The 22323-nt window shown below is 36.8% G+C and overlaps 1 protein-coding gene across 2 annotated transcripts in view; it reads left to right on the plus strand.

Annotated features, from left to right (window-relative positions):
* LOC111149101 (potassium voltage-gated channel interacting protein 4) overlaps window positions 1–22323 on the plus strand; it is a 1200286-nt gene extending 1177963 nt beyond the window's left edge. For both annotated transcript variants that reach the window (XM_022506024.1, XM_022506025.1), the window contains 4 exons: window positions 16498–16605; window positions 18536–18640; window positions 19257–19319; window positions 20842–22323. In XM_022506024.1, coding sequence (XP_022361732.1) covers window positions 16498–16605; window positions 18536–18640; window positions 19257–19319; window positions 20842–20889 — 324 coding nt within the window. In that variant the 3' untranslated portion in view covers window positions 20890–22323. The remainder of the gene's footprint in view (window positions 1–16497; window positions 16606–18535; window positions 18641–19256; window positions 19320–20841) is intronic.

The following is a 22323-nucleotide window of genomic DNA, read 5'->3' on the forward strand; positions in this document are numbered from 1 at the left end:
ATGCCTCTAGCCCTGTTCTTTCTTAAGTATTGATTTGAATGTTTGTGGTCTTTTGTGGTCCCATATGAATTTTTTTCTACCTGTAGAAAATACCACTTGGGATTTTGATAAGGTTGTAGTGAATCTGCAGATAGCTTTGGGTACTATGAATATTTTAACAATATTAATCCTTCCAACTCATGAACTTACCATTGTTTGTGTCTTCTTTAATTTCTTTCATCAGTGTTTTGCAGTTTTTAGTACTCAAGCTTTTCACCTCCTTAGTTAAATTTATTCCCATTTTTTTATTCTACTCTTTTTGGTGCTATTGTAAATGGGATCAGTTTCCTAGTTTTCTTCTCAGATAATTCATTGTTGGTGTATAGAAACACAATAATTTTTGTATGTGATTTTGTATCTTGCAACTTTACTGAATTTATTAGTTCTAACAGTTTTTTGGTATAATTGTTAGGATTTTTTTACATATAATATCATAACACCTGATTTATCTTTCTTGCCTAATTTCTCTGGCTAGGACTTCCAATACTCTGTTGAATAAAAGTGGCAATATTGGGCGTCCTGCCTTGCTCCTGATTTCACAGGGAAATCTTTCAGTTTTTCATCATTGAGCATGTTGTTAACTGTGGGCTGGTCATAAATGGCTTTCATTATGTGAAGATGCTTTCCTTCTATTCTTAGTTTGTTGAGAGTTTTTATCATGAAAAAAAGTTCAACTTTGTCAAATGCTTTTTCTGCGTCTGTTGAGATGATCATGTGATTTTTCTTCTTTACTCTGTTAATGTGGGATAGCACATTAATTGATTTTTATATGTTGAGCCATCTTTCCATCAAAGGAATAAAGATACTTGGTTATGTTGTATGATCATTTTAATGGGCTGTTAGAATTTTCTGGGGTTTTGTTGAGGATTTTGGATGTATATTTATCAAGAATATTAGTCTGTAGTTTTCTTTCCTTGTGATACCTTCATCTGGTGTTGGTTCCAGGGTACTGCTGACCTCATAAATGAGTTTGGAAATATCCCTTCCTCTGCAATTGTTTGGAAGAGTTTGAAAAGGATTGTATTAGTTCCTTAAATGTTTGGCAGAATTTACCAGGGAAGCCACGTGGTCCTGCTTTTTTTGTTGAGAGATTTTTTGATTACTGATTCAATCTCCTCATTACAGGTCTGTTCAGATTTTCTATTTCTTTATGATTCAGTCGTGGTAAGTTGTATGTTTCTAGAAATTTATCCACTTTTTTCCTAGGCTATTCAGTGCATTGGAGTAGAATTGTTCATAATAGTCTCAGGATTCTTTTGATTTCTACGGCACCAGTTGCAATGTTTCTTCTTTCACTTCTGGTTGTCTTATTGAGTCTTTTCTCTTTTTGTTCTTAGTCTAGCTAAGAGTTTGTCAATTTTGTTTATCTTTTCAACCCCATCATTCAGAAGCACTGGTGAAAACGTGGACTTGCAATTGGCATCTGAATTAGGGGAGGGCAGTCTTGTAGGACTGAGCCCTTAACCTGTAGGATCTGGCTGTATCTCCAGGTAGAAAAGGTCAGAGTTGAGTTAAATTATAGGACACCCAGCTGGTGTCAGAGAATTGCTTGGTTGTGTGGGGCAATTACACACACACACACACACACACACACACACACACACACACACACATTGGAATTGGCTACAGAATCATAAATATGTATTATGTATAAGGGAAACAAGGTAATTGGAGATGATTTACTTTGGGGGAGTAGAGGAAGGGAATCTTATATGTGATCAGAAATTGCACTGAGTGACATGATAAGTGGCAGATGATGGAGTGGGATCAATAAGGAAAGGTAATGATAGGGCTGTATCAAGGAAGCATGCCCATGGAATTGATGGACAAGATATGAAGGACAAGCACAAGCTAGTTAAGAGTAAGCACTCAGGATGGAAAGCAGGGAGAGTGAGTCAGAGGCAGAGCCTGGGAATGAAGAGAAAGCTTTTATAAATCACCTAAAAGTTAGAATACAAAGGGAAAAGGCCAAAAAGGAAGACTGGATGAGGAGGCAGAGGCCAGCTCCTGACCACTTAAGGCAGGATGATAAGGAGGCTGGATTCTCTTGTGCGAGGTGAGGAGTCCTTAAGGAATTTTCAGCAGGGGAGTCATGGGATCAGGACTATGTTAGTAGAAACAAGAAGTTTATTTAGCATCTATGTATTCCAAGAATCCTAACAGGAGCTAACTTAAGCCCAAACTATAATTGAGGCATTGGTGATGAGAAGGAGGAGATGAGCTTAGGAGATATTAAAATTAAGTTAATAGACTTATTTTTCAACAAAATTTGCCATGTTTCAAAGGGGGAAAGTCCAAGAGAGCATCGCTGGCTATGTAGGAGCAGGGACATTGAGGAATCAGGATGAGAGAAGAAAGCATTGCCTTCCAGGCTATCAGTCAGTGGCCCCAGGAGCAGGGTTCCCAGAGCAGCAAAGTGTCTCCTTGCATGTACTAGGTACTCCTGCAGACTGAGTGCACCTAAAATAAAGACTCTAGGCCAGGAAGCTCAACATGATATCTCTTATAACTAAACCAAGAAATAGCATGGCGGAGAGAAGAGTAGAAGCCAGCAGTGACTGAGTAGAAGGTCCAGTAGACCAAGAAACTTGCAATGGTAGAGGCAAAGGCAGTTGGGTTTGTCTTGGTTGTGGCAGTAGCAATGGAGGACCTGTGGGAGCATCACAGGTAACATCTGTAACATTTCTTCTGTGGATGGCAGTTTCAGATCACCCCATGATAATCTGGTCTTAGCATTTGCAGCACTTCAGCAACAAGATTAATTCCAGCACAGCTTTCGTGTAGCAATAACATTGAAGTCAATGGTCCCAGTTCACCTAATAAAATCTTTCATAGCTAGTTTGCAAAAATCGAATAGGGTAAAAAATACTAATGATTCCATTACTAGAAATTACTTATGTATCAGAAATGTTCCATCAATTACCTATAGCACATTGTACCCAATTTCAGCATGTAAATTTAGTCTGGTGTTAATGATATGGGAACAGGCATAACATTGCTATTACAATATTTATGTAAAATGTTGGTAATTGTGATGAACATTGATTATAATTTGGGAAATTAGTTGTAATGACTATATATTATAAGCATGTTAGTAATATGTATTTTCCTTTAAAAGCAAACTAATGGCTGAATTAATAAATGTTAAATCAAAATCAAATTTAACACTAGGCTATCATAATTATTTTTCTAAATCGATTAGCTACCTGGAAAGTCTCTAGGAAACAGAAATGATTAGGCAATGAACATATTTTGAGTAACAGTAGCATCTTAGGAGGTATAACAGAGACCATTCTGATTCTACAATAAAGAGAAAAGGAAGTTTTCTACTTAATTTTCTTAAACTCAAAAGGGCAGAGTGAATAGGACCAGGGAACAAGGGAGTGGGGTGGTGCCTGTGTCTAGCTCTGACTGGGCCCAATCCCTTTGTTGTCATTTAGTGACTGTGAGACCCCGGGCTGAGAATTTAAACCCTCTAGGCCTTAGTGTTCATTTCTGTAAAATATCAGCAAGCAAAGCTACTCCACAGGGGAATGAAAGACTGAAAAAGTACTAATGTTAGTAAAGGGCTTGGCTCAGTGTCTGGCACCAAACACACACTCAATATTTATGAGGTGTTACCTATAGCAGTTACTACACAAGATATTTTTCTAACAAAGCCAATTAATAACAACATTGGTCATCTTGTTAAACACTAATGTATCATTGAACATATTCATTCAAAGGCTAGATGATTGTCTATGATGCTATGAAAGATAATTCTGCATCTCACCATATAAGAAGCACTTACCGTGTGTCAGTCACTAATACTAATAAGTGTTTAAAAATAGTATTAGCTATATACCATAATAATAACTGACTCTTGTTTAGAACTCATTTGAATTCATGAGTCAGGCAATTGTGCTGAGTACATTATATGTACCAGCTGAGTTCATCTTCATAGGCACCACTATTAACTCATTTTTAGGTCATTATTAACTCACTTCTAGCAAATGAAGAAAGGGAATCATGGAGAGGTTTAGCAACCTACCCAAGGTCACACAGCTAAAAAGTAGGAGAGCCAGGATTCAAACTCAGGCAGTCTGGCACCGGAATGCATCTCTTAGCAACTGTTATCCTGCCTGAGAGGTGTACATAGATCCCCAGCCCCTCATCCGAAATCCTTTGAGCCAGCTGAGTTCTGTCATTCACAGCCTTGCAGATTTAGACAGGTAATACCCCACGTACACTATTCCATATTATTTAATATCTCTGGTATTGCCTGCAGCATGCAATAATCAAATGTGTAATATTTGTGCAGTGAAATATGACACATGGTAAACATGGCAGGGACTGCTACTGATGACTGATGTCCAGGTGCTCTACTTAGTGATCTCACAAATAGGCCATAATCACAGCCTCTCAGGCAGTTAGGTGGATCCATGACTGAGATTTTACCAATGAGGTAATGGTAAATGAGTGGAATGACCCCATCTCCTTCCTCTCTCTTCCTATCTGTGGGGACCAAGCGCTCACGTATTTCAGTTGGCCCTGCAACAAAGTAGAAGGAGCCTAGATCTCTGAATGACTGCAAGGAACAGAGCACTCTCCCCATCTCACTGTGTGTGAATGACAAGTAAGCTTAAATGGTACCAAGCCACTAAGATTTAGAAGTATTGGTATAGTTGTTTGTGCCCTCTGATTAATACGATATAGACAGATCAGATGATATAACTCATACATAGACTGATAGATGACAGATAGATAATTAGAAATACATCAGAAATAGTTTTATGTCAGTTCACTTCAAGTATTGGCACCAATAAGTTTCACACTAAAGTTTACAAACCAGGATCGAACCCCAGCTCTGTCTAAGCCTCTAACTCCTATGCTTTTAACCAGAGGTCATTGAACTTCTCTAAACAGAGCCAAATATAAGTATTTTGGCTTTGGAGGCCATACAGTCTCTATTGTACCTACTCAGTCCTGCTGTGGTAGCCACAAACATACCCAAAGTATATGAGCATCCCTGTGTTCCAATAAAATTTTGTCTATGAAAAAATATGTGCCGTATTTGATCCCTCAGGCCATAGTTTTCCAAATCCCATTCTTAACCATTTCAGTAGACTGCCTCCTTCTGAGGACCTGAGCCACAATGTTTGTTAGATGATATTTAAAATGGCATTCTATGATCTGATTACTGAATATTATCACCAACATTCACAATCCACATTCAGACCATTCCATCCACAAAAATCACTGATCACTGACATGATTGTTGGTTACACGATCAACTCTGAATCTTTACCACCATTTCAACAATTACCATCTGCCAAACATTATCACCATCAGGGCAACACATACCTCTGAGCAGGTCCCAAATTGAAAGTTTACTTAAATTATTGAGGCTGACTTAAAATAATGTTTTCTTTGGAACAGTTCTGGAATAGCTATACCTGCTTCCTACAGGTGACTGATGATTTGACATCAGAGCTACAGTTCAAAGCTTCAAGAAAACACCATTCACTGACAATCCAATTCATACTGAATAAAATGTGAGTGGCACTGCCTGGAGACATTCTAAACCTAAAAAGTAATCTCTTTGTAATTCATAGTGATGAGAAAATAATGTTTTCCTGCCAAATATCATTTATGGTTATGAGAAAACTTTCTTTCTAGGGATGAGTCAAATTAAATAGCTATTTTCAGGGCCCCTGGTGGCTCAGTTGGTTGAACACCTGACTCTTGATTTCAGCTGAAGTCATGATCTCAGCCTCTTGAGATCAAGCCCCACATCAGAGTCTGCTTATCCTTCTCCTTCCCCTACCCCACTGCCTGCATACTCTCTCTCTCTCAAAATAAATAAAATCTTTTAAAAAATAAGTAGATAGCTATTTTCTTTTGAGATGTCAAACATCAGTGGGAATTATTTAGGCAATGTTACCAATAGGTATAAAAATTTTGATTTTATCACATTTATTAATCATTAGGGTTTATCTTTCTCATATCTCTCAACACATACACACACACACTTACACAACCTGTACACATAATTCTGTTTTTCTTGTCTAGTGCCCATTCAAAGGAACTATTAGAAGGAAAGTGAAAGGTAGGTTCAGAAGTCTTCTCATTTCATTTATACATTTAACAAATACCTACTGAGCATGACTACATGCCAAATACTCTTCACAGTGCTGGCTGGGGACATAACAGTGAACAAATACATAAATCTTTGTCTTCGTGGAGCATATATTCTCGCATTTTCATATAATCCAACTGTTTCAGAGTTTGGTCAGTTGCCCTAGGCCCTGTCCATACCTTTTTGTTGATTCCCAGGAAATAAATATGACCAGGCCACATGAGTCCTGGTTTTTGCTTGTCATCCATCATTCTGGCCTACTCCTTCCCTGAGGTCTTGCCTCGTCTTGCCATGGGGGTACCCAGCTCCTCCTGCATTCGCTTACCACTTCCTGTTGGCCCCAAGGACATACCTTTTAAATCCTTCACGGCATATGCTATAATATAGGATAACAGATTATTACAGGACAGACAAGAAAAGCATACAGTAAATATCTTTCTCTGACAGACCACAGGTCAGATTCTTTTTTTTTTTAATTCATTTTTTAAATAAAGATGGTTTTTCTTTTTAATTTTAGAACAGGTTTACTTTCACAGAAAAATTTCAAAGGTAGTACAGACTGTTCTCATATACCTCACATCCAGTTTCCCTATTATTAATATCATACATTAAAATGGAATACTTGCTACACGTAATGAACTAATATTGATGCATTATTCACTAAGGTCCATGCTTTCTTCAGATTATCTTAGTTGCTACCTAATGTCCTTTCTTTGTCCCACCATCCTATGTAGGATACCATATTAAATTTAGCCAGTAGGTCTTCTTAGGCTCCTCTCAGATGTGCAGTTCTTCAAATATTCCTTGTTTGTGATGACCTTGTCAATTTTGAGGAGTATGGGTCAGATGCTTTGTACATATTTGCTTGATTTTTTTTCTCATAATTAGCCCAGGGATATATGTTCTGGGGAGAAAGGCCAAAGAATTAAAATTCCATTAAAATACCTTTTATCAACAAGAAGTATGGCTGTTGACTTATACCTTGGTCACTTATTAGAAGTAGGGTTGGTCATTCCTCTCTGTAAAGCTACTCTTTTTCCCCTCTTTCCAAATAATACTCTTTGGAAGACAGTTATTATGCACAGCCCATACTTTAGGATGGGGGAGTTACGTTCCACCTTCTTGAGAGTAGAATATAATTTACATAATTTACTTGGAATTCTTCTGCCTGGGATATTTGTCTCTTCTCCATTTATGGATTTTTTCAATAAGACATTTATATCAGTATGGACTAATGGATATTTATTTTTTCTTTTGAATTATAATCCAATAAACCTCTATTTATTTTGTTGCTGAAATTGTTACAGCTTGGCAACTGGGAGCTTTTTAAGTCGACTGCTGTGTTCCTTCAACATACTCCTATCATTGTGCTTGTTTCTTCTCTTTCGTTGTGTTTTTTCATCACACTCTTAATTTCTGGCACTACAAGATGCTCCAGGCTCATCTTACATCTTCCTGCCCCAGGCCTGAATTAGTCTCCAACATTAACATCCAGCCTCTAGGGAAGCTCCAGAAATCTCTTCTCATCTAAAAAAACACATGCTTGTCAGTCAGACACAGGATTCAAATCTAGATTCTACCACTTCTAGCTCTGATGCCTGGGGCAGGTTTCTCATTCTCTATGTGCTTGAATTTCTTCAATGTAAACTGGAAATAATCATGATACCTCATAAAATTGTTGTATGATTAAATGATGGGTTTAAAGACTCTTGAAAATTGCATGGCACATAGAAAATGCTCAGTTAATATTGGTGACACTGGTTAACATTCCATCAGTCTCAGAGAGTTGATCTCTGTCAGCCTCACTGTTGCTGGACATGTAACTCTTGGGCTTCTTAGCTGATCTTCTTAAAGCTTTCAGAGTCACACATATATTTGCATACTGACACACTTGTATTTAAGAAGCTAGGGCTATTTTCTAATTCATTTATGAAGTAATTTTATAGCAAGAATTATGAATTCCTGGCATTCCTAATATTCTACAAGTGTTATGAGGAGGAAAATGAAGTGCAAATCACTCTGAGTTACTATTACACATCACCCCACAATTATGTCCTACAGTAGCAAGAAAAGAGATGGCCTGTGTTCATTTCATACTGTTCTGTATAGCCACAGCCCATTGCTTCAATTCTAGTCAAAATGAGGCCTGGGCTTTGAGTCCAGAGGTCTGGGTTTGATTTTTAGCTCCCTCCTCACTGATTTGTGCCTTGGCTTGGTCACTTGATTTCTTGAGCACCTCTTTATAATATAAAGACAGCAATACCTACTCCCTATGGGTGCATGAGGCCGACATCAAATAACACGCAGAAATTGCCTAACACATGCCCCACAAACATCCACAAACTGTAGTCATTATTACTATGAAATTTCAGTGTTCCCAGGACCTAGGATTTCTACTCCTTTCCTAAGGAAATAAGTCAAAATGATGGGAAACAGAAAACAATGTTTACACAGCATCACTTATAATAAAGAAAAAAATTTTAATTCACTTACATAGCCACCAATAGGAAGTATGGTTAAGTAAATTACAATATATCCATATGACAAAGCAGTGTTTCAAACTCTAATTACAATCATTAGTAGGTGGTAAAATTAATTTAGAGATTAATGACAAGAATGGGTGAGTCTAGTGGTGGGTATTAAGGAGGGCACGCATTTTATGGAGCACTGGGTGTGATACATAAACAATGAATCTTGGAACACTGAAAAACTAAAATAAAATTTAAAAAAAAGAATGTTTAGGGGCGCCTGGGTGGCTCAGTGGGTTAAAGCCTCTGCCTTCAGCTCAGGTCATGATCCCAGGGTCCTGGGATCGAGCCCCGCATCGGGCTCTCTGCTCAGCGGGGAGCCTGCTTCCTCCTCTCTCTCTGCCTGCCTCTCTGCCTACTTGTGATCTCTCTGTCAAATAAATAAATAAAATCTTAAAAAAAATGTTTAAAAAATTAATAGAAGAGAAATAATGACTTTCTGGTGTATATTTGTGTGTGTGTGTATGTTCTAGATTACCATTTAAAATATAATTATTGTGGTTTGGGATCCAAAATGCTCAAAAACCACTGTGATAGTATCATTAGATTAAACCACATGAAGTTACTATTCTTAACAAATATGATAAAAAAAAAAATCAGCAATTTGGCTCAGTTGGTTGAGCATCTGACTCTTGATCTCAGCTCAGGTTTTGAATCTCAGGATTATGACTTGAAGCCCCACATTGGGCTCCATGCTAGGAGTGGAACCCACTTAAAAAAAAAATCAGCAATATCATAAGGTTCAACCTAATATGTAGTAATTTAAGTGATGTCACAATGACTTTTCAGTGAAGTGGGAAAATGCTTGTTATTTTAAGTGAAATATACATTATTATACATACATATATGACCTTTACTATAAATATAGTATGCTTAAAAAATTGGTAAGATTTCATTTTGCATAAGTGATAGGATTACGTGTGATTGCAATTTCTTCAGTATTGCTTTCTGTAATTTTTTATGTAAATCAAGCATATTTATATATATTTATATATTTATATCATTTTTGTTTAAAAATTTATTAACGTTTAATGGCCTCTGGAGCCAAAGACATTTCCTCTAACTTAACATGTCTATCATCACCTTTTAAGACACTAAATCACCTAAATAGACCATATTATAGATCAAATGAGCTAAGTATATTATTCCTTCCTGCATGATAAAATCAGGCCACAAATCTTAGAAAATTTCCTTATTATTTTTTAGACATATTAATACCTGATGAAATCTTCAGGTACTATCTGAAATTGTGTCTTTCAAATACTTTAAAAAGGAGGCTCAACTACTGTGGAAGTTTAACTCTAATCAGGGAGGTCATACCAGAGAAAATGAACCACCTTTAAAAATTTCATAAAAATACATAAGAATAAAGTAAGAAATATACCAAACACATGCATGATTTTTCATACCGAATCTGTCACTGACTAGCAAATTAACATTTCTTACCATTGGTAAGTCACTTAATGTTGTTTTCCCAACTATAAACAGCACTGCTTGTGGCAAACATCCCCAAGAACATGATTGTAAGCCATGATATTCTGAGTGACAGGTAGGGAAGCAGGATGTTGGTTTGCAATCTCAGTAGTTCCTCTGGTGAAATTCCAAACTGGCCCCCTACACACAGAGAGCTAGGAGAGACTGAAGGAAGAGGCGGGCCACTCCAGAGTGGTAGGTAGCAGGTGTAATCAGTAAGGGAACTTACCTATGAGGCTTGTCTTGGGCAACCGCAAGACAAGTAAATCTCTGTACTGCCCACAAGAATCTTAAAAAATGTTATGGAGGCCTTAATGGGATTCAGTCACATATCAGTCTAGGTGGTCTCAGCAAGACCTTACTTCCTCAAGGCTACATCCTTGAAGTAATTCCTTGTCCAGACATGGTGTGCAGATCATACATTCTAAGGACAGGGGAGGGTTAAGAGCCTCAGATTGCCTGGGTCAGCTTGTGGGTCAGCCAGTGGTCATGTCCTTTTGATGAACTCCTCTGACAGAGGAAGACTAATGTTCCTGTCATAGCAACCAGAACTAAGGCACTAAGCAAAAATCTGATAGATACCTACAAGGTCACAACCGATCAAGGATGGGATATTATAAAGTCAAATCTTTATGCCTTCTTCTTTTGCTTTGATCATAAGAGAATGAAAACCAGAATTCAGTACCCATCATTTTTGTGCATTAGGAAACACATGCAACCTTCTTTCACAGATAAAAGGTAATTATGCAAAGTACTCTGAGAGGGTTTTTTTGTTTGAGTGTTTGTTTTTTAGCCTTGTGACTCCTGTTTGATAGATTTCAGTTACCATTCAGAAAAGCGTGGAGCAAAAACCACATAAGATACACTGAGTTTCTCATTTTCCTTTACCACAAGTAAGGAATCACTCTTCTTTTGAAGTAACTGTTTATTGATATCATCCTGCAAGATGGTATATTACAAGGTAGAGGGGTACCCAAGGTCCGTAGCTATCTTTTAATGGAAGTAGTTTTGGGATACATAGTACTTAAGGTGTAAATCAGCTGTCAGCTTGTAAATCAGGATATTTTTGTTTGCAAATAATAGAAAATCACAAACAAAAACAATATGATGACTTTATTGGCTCACAGAAAGAAAAAGTCCAGAGATATGGATGGCTACAACTAAAGGTGAGCTCTCCCATGGTCACAAAAATGATGCCAGCAGCAATTTGTCTCCAAGCTCAACTATTCATGCTGAGCAGACATGGACTGGGTTTGGTTGTATGCCAACCACAGAGCCAAATGCCTTGACCAAAGAGATAATATGTACCTCTTGATTTGCTCTGGTCACAGCTCTATCACTAGAGCCAGAGGTGGAGAGTACTTCTGCAGAACTGGATGAAGCACTAAATGGAAATTAGTGAGAGCTTAGTAGGAAGGCAATCAATAAAAGTCCACATGTGACTTTAAAAGTTACTCTGATCTGCTGTTTGGTGATAGGGCCAATGCCACTGATGATTTCTGTAGTCCAGTGGTTCTCAGAGTGTGATTCCTGGACCAACAGTATCAGTATCCCCTTGGAATTTGCTAGAAATATATATTCTTACACCCCGACCTAGACCTAATCAATCAGAATCCTAAGGGTGGGACCCAGCAATCTGCGTTCTAGCAAGCCCTCCAGGGGATCATGTGGCAAGCTAAGTTTTGAGAACCAATGCTCTAAGCATGTCTTCAAAGACCTTATATCCAGCCCCCCTTTTCAGTTAAGAGCATATGACTATTACTTTGTGATTTGAAGCAAGAGATAAGGTTTATATTGATAACCATCAACCTCATCCGGCCTTTTAAAACTGTCCAGCAATCTTTCTCTGACAAGCCTACTTTCCCATACTCGGCAGTGACTACTTCGTAGCTTCTAAAAAGCCACAGCTTATAGTTTGCACCTTAATTCTTGATTATAGTGTGTTATATATTTCAGGTTTATATATATTATAACAACTTTCCAGGAGATAGCACAGATTAATTTGAGGGATATCCATCCTTGGGTAATTTGCACAAGTCACCTGATTATCTAGTACCATGGCTGCCTACTTCTTTCCTTTAACCTTTGATTCTTGCCCTCTCTGCCACAGCCTTCACTCCCAAGCAGATGACACCCATTGAAGCTGCCAGGTGGGGACTCACTTATCTTCCCACTTTTATCAGCTGCTGGCATCCACAGCCTGTTCTCCTGTTTCCGTGTTAATTGAAGAAATGCACCTCCTCCCTCAGCTCAGACCCTCTACCTGCACTTGGATCCCTCACACCTTCTCAGAACAATAAGCTCCTCTCTTGCACTACCTCCCTCCCTCTCACACACACACACTTTAGTAATCTTCTCTTCATAGATTGCTCCCTCCAGTAATCAAAGTGCTCATCTTCAAAAATCTCTCCTGTGATCCCATATTTCTCTTCAGATGTAGCCATCTCTATATCATCGTGGCCAGCCAGCAGTTAGGAGTTTGCTACCTAGTCTCCATCACTGTTTGCTTCTTCTACTGCATGGAAAGTTCTCCTATCAGTCACTGCTGACCTCCATATTGCTGATCTAATGAACACTTTTCATTCCCTAGCAGCATCTTGTATCACCATGAACCACCCTTTTCTAGGAAAATGAATTCCTCACATGACCTTCCATACTTCCTTAGCAACTTATTTTCAAGATCCCTTGCCAGCTTCCTTTCTCTCTGCCTACCAAATTCTACAATTCTTTGTGGCCTTCTCTTGAGTTCTCTTTTTCTCTCACTTTACATTTTTCCCTGAATAAAGATGGGAAGTAGGTTATGGTTATCTGGTTGTCACAGCAGGATTTGTTGAAAACATGACTTTTTCCCCATTGCATGTTCTTGGTACCCTCGTTGAAAATCAATGGTCACAGATGTTTATTTCCACATTCTCAAAATTATTGCACGGGTCTATATGTCTATTCTTATGCCAGTGTGGCACTGTAGATTTGTAGTGAGTTTCAAAAGTGGAGTTTGAGCTCTCTAATATTGTTTTTCTTTCCCATATTGTTTTGGCTATTTGGGGTCCTTTGCAATTCCATATGAATTTGTAGATCAGCTTTTCCATTTCTGCAAGAAAGTCAGTCAGTGGTTATTCTTGATAAATTTTTTTAATAAAATGAGAATTGTATACCTTCTTAGCATAATTAAAGTCACTCTCATGCTTAAAGTAGAAACACTAGAAACAGTCTTATTAAATTCAGTAACAAAATAAGGATAGCTATTATTATATATAATATTGTCTTGTATATATTATTCACTACAGTTAGAAAAAAAGAAAGTAATTAAAAATATAAAAATTAGAAAGAGTAGGTAAAATTAACTCCATTTGCAGCTAATATGATTGCATCCATGAAAAACCCAGGAAACTCGATGGAAAAACTATAATAAACAGCAGAAACACTTAGTTGGCAGCATACACAATTATACAGAAGTCATAGCTTTTGTATATCCAAACAAAACCAAAAGCATCTACATCCTAATTTCTGGAACTTGTGAATATGTTACCTTACATGGTAGAAGGAGCTTTGCAGGTGTGATTAAAGATCTTGAGATGGGGAGATCATCCTGGATTACCTAAGTGGGTCTAATGTAATCACAGGGGTCCTTGTAAGAGGGAACAGGAAGATCAGAGTAAGAAGAGAAAGATATGACAATGGGAGCAGAGACTAAAATGATGTGCTCCGGAGATGGAGAAAAGGATCATAAGCCAAACAACGGAAGTGGTCTCTAAAAGCTAAAAAAAAAAAAGACAAGAGAGCAAACTCTCCCTCTATATCCCCAGTGCTCTCCCATTTCAATCCAGCCCAGTGAAATCCATTTCAGACTTCTCACCTGCAGAACTATAAGATAATAAACATGTATTATTTTGAGTCACTAAAGTTGTAGTAATTTGTTACAGCAGCAGAACACTGATAGGTTCAGTGACAAAAATGACTTGCACAACGGCAAGGTCTCTCATAGTCTTGATTAGGAAGACTCAACAGCATGCAGTTGTCAATTCTACCAAAGTTGATCTGTAAATTTACCTCAAATCCTATAAAGACCCCAACAGGTTATTCAAAATTCATGTGGAATATTAAAGCAAGAAAAAAAATAGAGAAAAAAGGTTGAAAAAGAAGATCAACCAGGAGGAAACAGCCCTAACAGCTGTTAAAATTACTAAAATGTTTTCATAATTGAACCAATGTAATAGAGGTAATAAACAGATTTACTAATGAAATAAAATAGAAACTTCAGAAATATAGACACATAAAAGATTTAAGGATATGATAAATCTTAATCTCAAATCAGTAGTTAATAATAATGTGAAACCAGACAACTCTCTAAAAACAGTGGATAAATTCCAAGCAGAATAAGGATTTGAACGTTAAAATGGTAAACTTCAGAAGTAGTTGGAAGAAGTATGGGAATACCTGTCTATAACTTCAAATGGGGAAGACCTTTTCAATATGACATAAACCAAAAGACATATATTAAAAGACTGACAAATATAAAAAAAAAAACCCTACCTTGCAAAAATAAATATAAGAAAAATCAAAAGCAATGACAAACTAGGAAACAACACTTGAACATATATCTCAGACAAGGGATAATTTCACTAATATGTGAAGAGTTTCTATACATTGAGACATTTGAAAAAAATATATTCAAATTTATTTGGGATACAAATGTAAGTAATCTGAGAAATAGTTTTCCATAAAATTGAAAAACATTGAAGTTTGATACTAAATAGTATTGACAAGCTATAATATTCTTATACCTAAAAATACTGTCATATAGATTTTGAGAGGGGAATTGGGGTGCAATTTGGAAGTAATTTTAAAATTTACAAACAGATGTTCAAATGCTTTAACCCAGAAATCTCACATCTAAGCATTTATTCTACAGATATTTTTGCTCAAGTATGACTTATGTACATATAAGGTCACTCTTTGTAAAATTGTTTTAAATAAAATTGGAAATCTTTCAATTCTTACCAGTGGAAGAGTGGTTAAATAAACTATGATACATTCATATGTAATTATGCAACTGTGAAAAAGACTGAATTATTCCTAAGATTGTTAAGGGTTGGGGGCGGGGAAAAAAGGTACAGAACAGCCTGTCAGACTACTTGTGTGAAGGGATGTGGAATACATATAAATAAATATGCCTCATACTTACATATGCACAAAAACTCCTTGGAAGTAATCCAGGAAGCTACTAATGCAAGCTGCCCAAGGAGAAAGAAAAAGGGTAGCTGGCGTCCAGGAATGGAAAATTTTTCACCAAACCTCTTACATATTGTTAAATTTTGAACTATGTGTATGTTACCTACATTACAAAGTTTAAAAAAAAATCATTAAAATTAAGAAACTGGGACAGGAAAACAACTATAAGATGATAGAATATAGAAATGTAGAGAGAAAATGCAAATTCACCCAGAAGGCCACTGCTACCTGCCCCTTGGGCTCTTCCATTCTCATCTACCAGTGGATTATTAGATCTGTGTAAGCTCAGAGTCACCACTCTGTGACGGTAGCTCTGCTCCACATGACAACAAATATATAGGAATTTGAACAAGTTCAAGCAAACCAGCCTAACCATGATACTGGCTAAGGGCTTCGTTTACTTGGTAAACACATAACCAATGCCTTTGCTAGACTTTGTTATAGCTTAACTATTTTAATCCTCACAAAAACTTTAAGAAGTAGGTATTATAATCCCCATTCTACAGATATGCAAACTGAGGCAAAGGGAGGTTAAATGGTCAGAGGACACAAAGCTATCAAGCAACGTAAGTGGAATTTGAGGTCAGGCAGTCTGGCTTCCAGCTCAATGCTCTTGACCACTGCCCTCATGTGTGTTATAACTTGATTTCTAAGTAACAGTTGGAGTTGACCCATATCTTAAAGACAGACCAGCAGATCTTTTTTCATGGGAAATAAGCTATGTATGTGCTTGTATTTCATAATGTACAGTGTTCTCAGATTCTTTTCTGTAAAAAAAATTGTTTGCAGTTGTGATAGAAAACCAGTACCATTTAGAGCATGCATCTTGCTGCTTGGGTGTCTGTCCTCATAACATTTCCAGTTTCACAGGTGATTTAAATCACAGTTCCCAAATCAAAGATGAGAACGTTAAAGCTAAGGAGTGGTTTATGCCCATGGAGAACTCTAAGAAACGGAAGAACAAGAACACATTATCTTGCTAAATAATGGTTAAAAAATCCAGAGGGCTGTAACCCTTGCTTCCATCATTTGAGAAAGACTTTCATCATAGTCAGTGTTTTTTTTTTAAGAAATGTCATATCAAATTATGCTTTTATGTGTTTTTAGGATTTCATCAAGGGTCTTTCCATTTTGCTCCGGGGGACAGTTCAAGAAAAACTCAACTGGGCATTTAATTTGTATGACATAAATAAAGATGGCTACATCACTAAAGAAGTAAGAAATGCCACACCAACACAACTCTCCTTTGGACTGTTTCCATTTTTCTTTTCTAACTTTATATGTTAAACAATTGAAATTATTAATTTGAAAATTGTGTTTTTAGGAAATCTGAAGTATTTTACATGGTGGTGGTGGTGAAATACTCTAATAAAAAACTTGCAATGGATAGGAATAGTTTATGGTGCATATATCTTCAAAGTAAATATAAAACACATAAAGATTGTATTCCTGTTTCCTAAAGGCATTCAAATAAATACTGTAAATTGGATAAAGGCTGTGGTTGGAATTAGGAAGAAAATGTATACATACCATGCTGTGACCTTTTTTCTCCCAATATAACATGGAAACAGATACAATTTTAAAATTACCGAGACTGCAATTACCTGTATTGTGTAGAACTTAACCTAAAGGGAATGGTGGAGCCCCCAAACACTATCAGCCAGGCTATCCAAGAAAAAAGGCCCACATTAAGAAACTCCTATCAATGGTTTATTAAACTAGTATAAAACACAGTGAGAAGGGAAAAGGGATGAGGTAAGTTAACAAATTTAGGATAGGGTCCAAATGAGGTTGAAAGACATTACATGAATCCTGGGGGATGCTCAATGTTCATAACGTCCCTTCTCACTGACTCACTTGCTTTTCCTGAAGTGGATTTGAGCATGAGGCCCCTCAAACAAAAGGGACCCTGAGTCAATGACCTGACCTTACTGAGAGAGACACAGGGACAAGTGTATCTGACCACAGGTAGAGTGTGACAGTTAGCCTGATTGAAGGCCATAGGTTTTGTGTTTTTTGAGCAGGAGATACATGGGGCCAGAATATTTCTCACCAACGGATGTCTGAAGTAAGACCTCATGAATATTAAGTGCTTCTGCATATTGAGCATATCCTGAACAGCTAGTGCCTCTTGTAACTGGTGTACAGTAATACAGTAAATATTTAGTAGCTGGATGCCTTGGAAATATTAGGTACCTCTTGGCCCTTTGATCCCTTTCTATCTCATGTTTAACACAAACATGCTGATCTTACATGTAACACATCTCATGAATTCTGCTTAAGTCAGACAAAATTCTTGCTACTTATCTAAACTCAAAACATCTTAAAATGTTTTACCTATGAAGAATAAATTATAAACTACTTTATCATTAATAACAATTGAATACTCTAAAAAGTAAATGTAATATTACATCTGTATTACCAATTTAATCTAGACTTTTATATGGAAATTTCAATATGAAGGAAACAAATGTGAAACAATAAACTTGCATGTCTGAGTAATTAGATATTATTTTTTACCAAGATTGGAAATGACAAGGCAAAAGCTAGATTTTATTTTAATTAAAAAATTAATAAAATTTCAAGGGATTTCCCAGAGTCATACATACTATTTTGACTAAACTACATGTGTAATTTCTTAATTTAAAGCCATAGTAGGAAAAAACAAGGAAAATCCTAATAAGCTTTGAAACCTATCAGTTAGTTTAGCATAATGCTCATCATACGGAGTTCATTCTCAGTAAAAGGAAACTGATAACATATAAGATATATATATGATATATATATGATATATATATATAAGATATGTATATGATAACATATAAGATATATAATATGTAACTCAATAAAACAAGGTAAGTCTATAGGAAGTCTATGGAAATCTAAACATTAAACCAGAACATTCCTTTCCTGATCATCTTGGATATGTAGGAATTTACTTCATTTTGAAATCAAGATCAGAATTAATTCTTACATTCTGACCCTGCTGCTCTTAAGGCACGAAACTGTTGCCTTTTTCTCTGGAACAACCAAAAGGCACTTAATGGGGAAAAAAAAAAAATTCGAAACAGAATAGGAATAATCTGTCAGAGTGGTTTCTTCATTCAGTGCAAGCAGCCTCATGTGAGCACCTTTTACTTTTCAGGAAATGCTTGATATAATGAAAGCAATATACGATATGATGGGTAAATGCACATATCCTGTCCTCAAGGAAGATGCTCCTAGACAACACGTCGAAACATTTTTCCAGGTAGGGATGCAAGTAGAAGTCAGAGATGGAGTGAAAAAGAGTAAATGTCCTAATGCTTGCAAAGTATCACAATAATTCAAAAGAATGCAAAAGAAAAAAAAAAACTCTTACTGAAAGGGATAAAACAATAGAATATTAACCATCATTCTAATTTCGTAATTTTGGTTTTGAATTTATTAGAATACTGATAACTACAGTTATTGAACATTCACTATATCCTAAACAGAACACTAAAAAATCGCTATTTTGCATGTTTTTAATGTTTGTTTTCAATAAATTCTCAAAAGAATCCTTATGGTTATAAATCCTTTTTAGTCTCAATTTATAGATGAGAAAACCAAGGCTCTGAAAGTGTCCACAAACTGCCTGAACTGTCCTAGCTAGTGGGCCAGATTTTCTCTAGGGCAGCAATTCTAGTGGTCGGCCACATTGTACTGAAAAGGGAACAGGCTAACAGCAGTTGCCCATAGGATTCTTATCACTAAGAAAGGACTAGCTCATGCTCTGAAGCAGTTCTTCCCTATGAAAAGAGGCTGATGGACTCTTCAACAGCTTCAGCTGTGAGGGCATCGAGGGAGAATTCTGAACAGTTTTTTGTTCTTTTCTTCCTGAACAGAAAATGGACAAAAATAAAGATGGAGTTGTTACCATAGATGAGTTCATTGAAAGTTGCCAAAAAGTAAGTAATCCCTTTTGCTTTCATAATAGCCAGACTAAGTAGAGTCAGCTAGCCACCATGAACGGAGCAAAATACAAAGCTGACCTAACCTTACCACTTGTACACAGCTGAGAGAAGCCCACCACTCTGAAAACCGGCATCAATGGATAATCCAATTAATTTACATTTAAAGAGTGCCTACCCTGAGGAGAGCTATGCAGAAACGCCTAAACATACAAAGTTACACATATACGGCATTTTTCTTTCCTAAATCCTAAATAAATAGAGAGTATTTATCACTGAGGGTTAAAACACATGTGAAATTCGAACTGCTCTTTTCCCACACTGAGCATATAACATATTATCTCCATAGACTGAGAATTCCAGTACAGCAAAGTATACATCACAGGCCAAGTGTACATCCAATTTCTGCGGAAAACACATTGCTTTAATGGATGAGCACCAGAAATGGCTTTTTGGTTGAACCAGTAATGGTCTTCAGTCATAAAAAATAAAGAGTGGAAAATTCAGAGAGGAAATCCAAAGTGGTTTTCCATCATCTGGTGGGAGATCAGTTTTAGCTTATCTATGATTATTTGACTTGATGCATGGGTGGAGCATTAAGAATTACTAAGATTAAGAATTAAGAATAAATACTTTAAAATACATGTAGAGACAATGAGGTTTGTTGATACTTTAGCTTTTTTTATTTTCAAATTGATACACTTTCCCTTTCTTGGTGACTGCTTGCTTCTCAACTCATATTTTGACATAGTGGTCTTTAAGAGCATTAAATTGGTGCCATCAGTCTGCTGGGGCTGTTCCTTGGCTTCTAGCCCCGGAAGTCAGCACAAGGTCAGCTACTATTTACCATTACTATAAGCAGCTCACCAAGTGCCATTCACAATCTCCAAATGCCCCTATAATGCCCAGAGTTTATCCCCTGGTTTCTAAGGAATATGCTAAATTGAACACAGCCATTGGCCAAAGGTGGTTCTCAAACAATTCCTTCTCTGGCAATTTTTAAAGGCTCCTAAAGGTCCTACAGATTTAGCCCTAACAGACCTAGAGAGAGAGGTGAAAGGACTATAGACAGGTCTCCCAACCCCCAAACTCCAATCCTGAATAGAGTTGGCTCTTAGCTCACACACAAACCCTGTTTCCTTCTACATGTACAAGTCTCTGTGACTTGGCCTACGATCTACCTGGAATTCCAAAATTTGCTTTTGCTCACTTATTTTTGGTCCTACCCTCAGCGCCTCTCTAGTGTCCATTCTGGCATTCCAATTTGAGAAATATTCTCTATTAACAGAAGTAAGATTCAAATGAAATATTTAAAGCCTGCAGATTCAACAAAATGTAAAATGGGCTCTCCATACTTATCTCTATGGAAAATGGAAAAGATGGTATTGATATTTGCAAACACTTAGTATTTGAGCTTTTGGCTTAAGCAGTAGTGGGGGAGGCAGTACTTAGAGGCAAAACAGTGTACTTTCCCTTGCAGAGATACTTAATTTAATCCCACTGTGCTTCTCCCTTACAGGATGAAAACATAATGCGCTCCATGCAGCTCTTTGAAAATGTGATTTAACTTGTCAAAAGCATCCTCGATCAAACAGACAAATGTGAATTATTCTACCACACTTAAAGTTGGAGCTACCACTCTTAGCATAGATTGCTCAGCTTTACACTGAGGCATATTATGCAAATAAGCTTTGTTTTAATATAAAGCAATTCCCAAAAGATTTGAGTTTTCCAGTTACAAATCTGCATCCTTTTCATAATGCCACTGAGTTCATGGGATGTTCTAAGTCATTTCATACCCTGTGACTATTCCAAATAGAATCTGGCATATAGTTTTATTGATTCTCTAGCCATGGGATTATTGAGCTTTCACATTATCAGTGATTTTAAAATATCAGTGGTTTTTGCTACTCAACCGGATGTATTCAGCCCCAGGATTTTAAATGGTTTTCTAAAATATTGGCATCTGCATTTAATTTCCAGAAATTAATTTTCATGTTTGTATGCTGTAATTCCATTTATACACTAAGTAAACAAGATTACTATAATTAAAAAACAAACACACAGTCCCAGTTTCTATGGATTTGCAGCCTTCCGTTAAAGATACTCATTTATCTGGCATTTTTTATAACATGAAACAAATTAGTTCATCACCAGATGTCAGCATATGCCTAATAAAGCTTATTTAATAAGCATTTCTTAATTTTTCATAATACATATTATAGCCAAGGCCTACATGATGTATATAATTTTGGATTTGTCCAATCCTACAGGTTGACTGTTTTCTATTGTGTCATTAAGTGGAGGTCCCAGAAGGTGTGGAACAAAGCAAAGATGTTCATAGGCATATGCAAAGGGTCAAGATATCTGCCCTCTGGTATATGGTAATACTTAATGCCAAATAATTCCCAACAGCATTGAAGGCCTATGCCATCCCCTTTCCCTTGACTCCTTCAAGGTACTTTTGTTTTACACGCCATTCAGGGCCAAAGAGACCAGGACTACCCCAATGCCTACAGGGGACAGAGAGAAAGCAGAATTCACTTTGAAACCATCAGTGAGTCCATTCTATCCAGAACTACCATACCAAAACTTCACTGAAAATGAAAATAAATGCTAAGCAGTTTACATGGACTGTATTATGATTTTGCTCATCATAGAACTCCAACAATTCAGATTCTTTTTGCTGATCATAAGCCCAAATCGTAAAGTTGCCACAACACTACTAAGGATACAAACACCCTCCCTGTTTTGCAGAACTCTCATAAAGAACAAGAGGCTACAGTAGGAGGAAATCTGCAACTGTTTTTGCAACAATAAATCAGGTATCTATTCTGGTGTAGAGATAGGATGTTGAAAGCTGCCCTGCTATCACCAGTGTAGAAATAAAGAGTAGTACAATACATGTACACTGAAATTTGCCATCGCGTGTTTGTGTAAACTCAATGTGCACATTTTGTATTTCAAAAAAATAAAAGCAAATAAAATGTTTATAACTCTA

The sequence above is a fragment of the Enhydra lutris genome, unplaced genomic scaffold, assembly GCF_002288905.1.
Source record: "Enhydra lutris kenyoni isolate GAN:26980312 unplaced genomic scaffold, ASM228890v2 scaffoldscaffold21, whole genome shotgun sequence".
In the NCBI taxonomy this organism is placed as follows: Eukaryota; Metazoa; Chordata; class Mammalia; order Carnivora; family Mustelidae; genus Enhydra; species Enhydra lutris.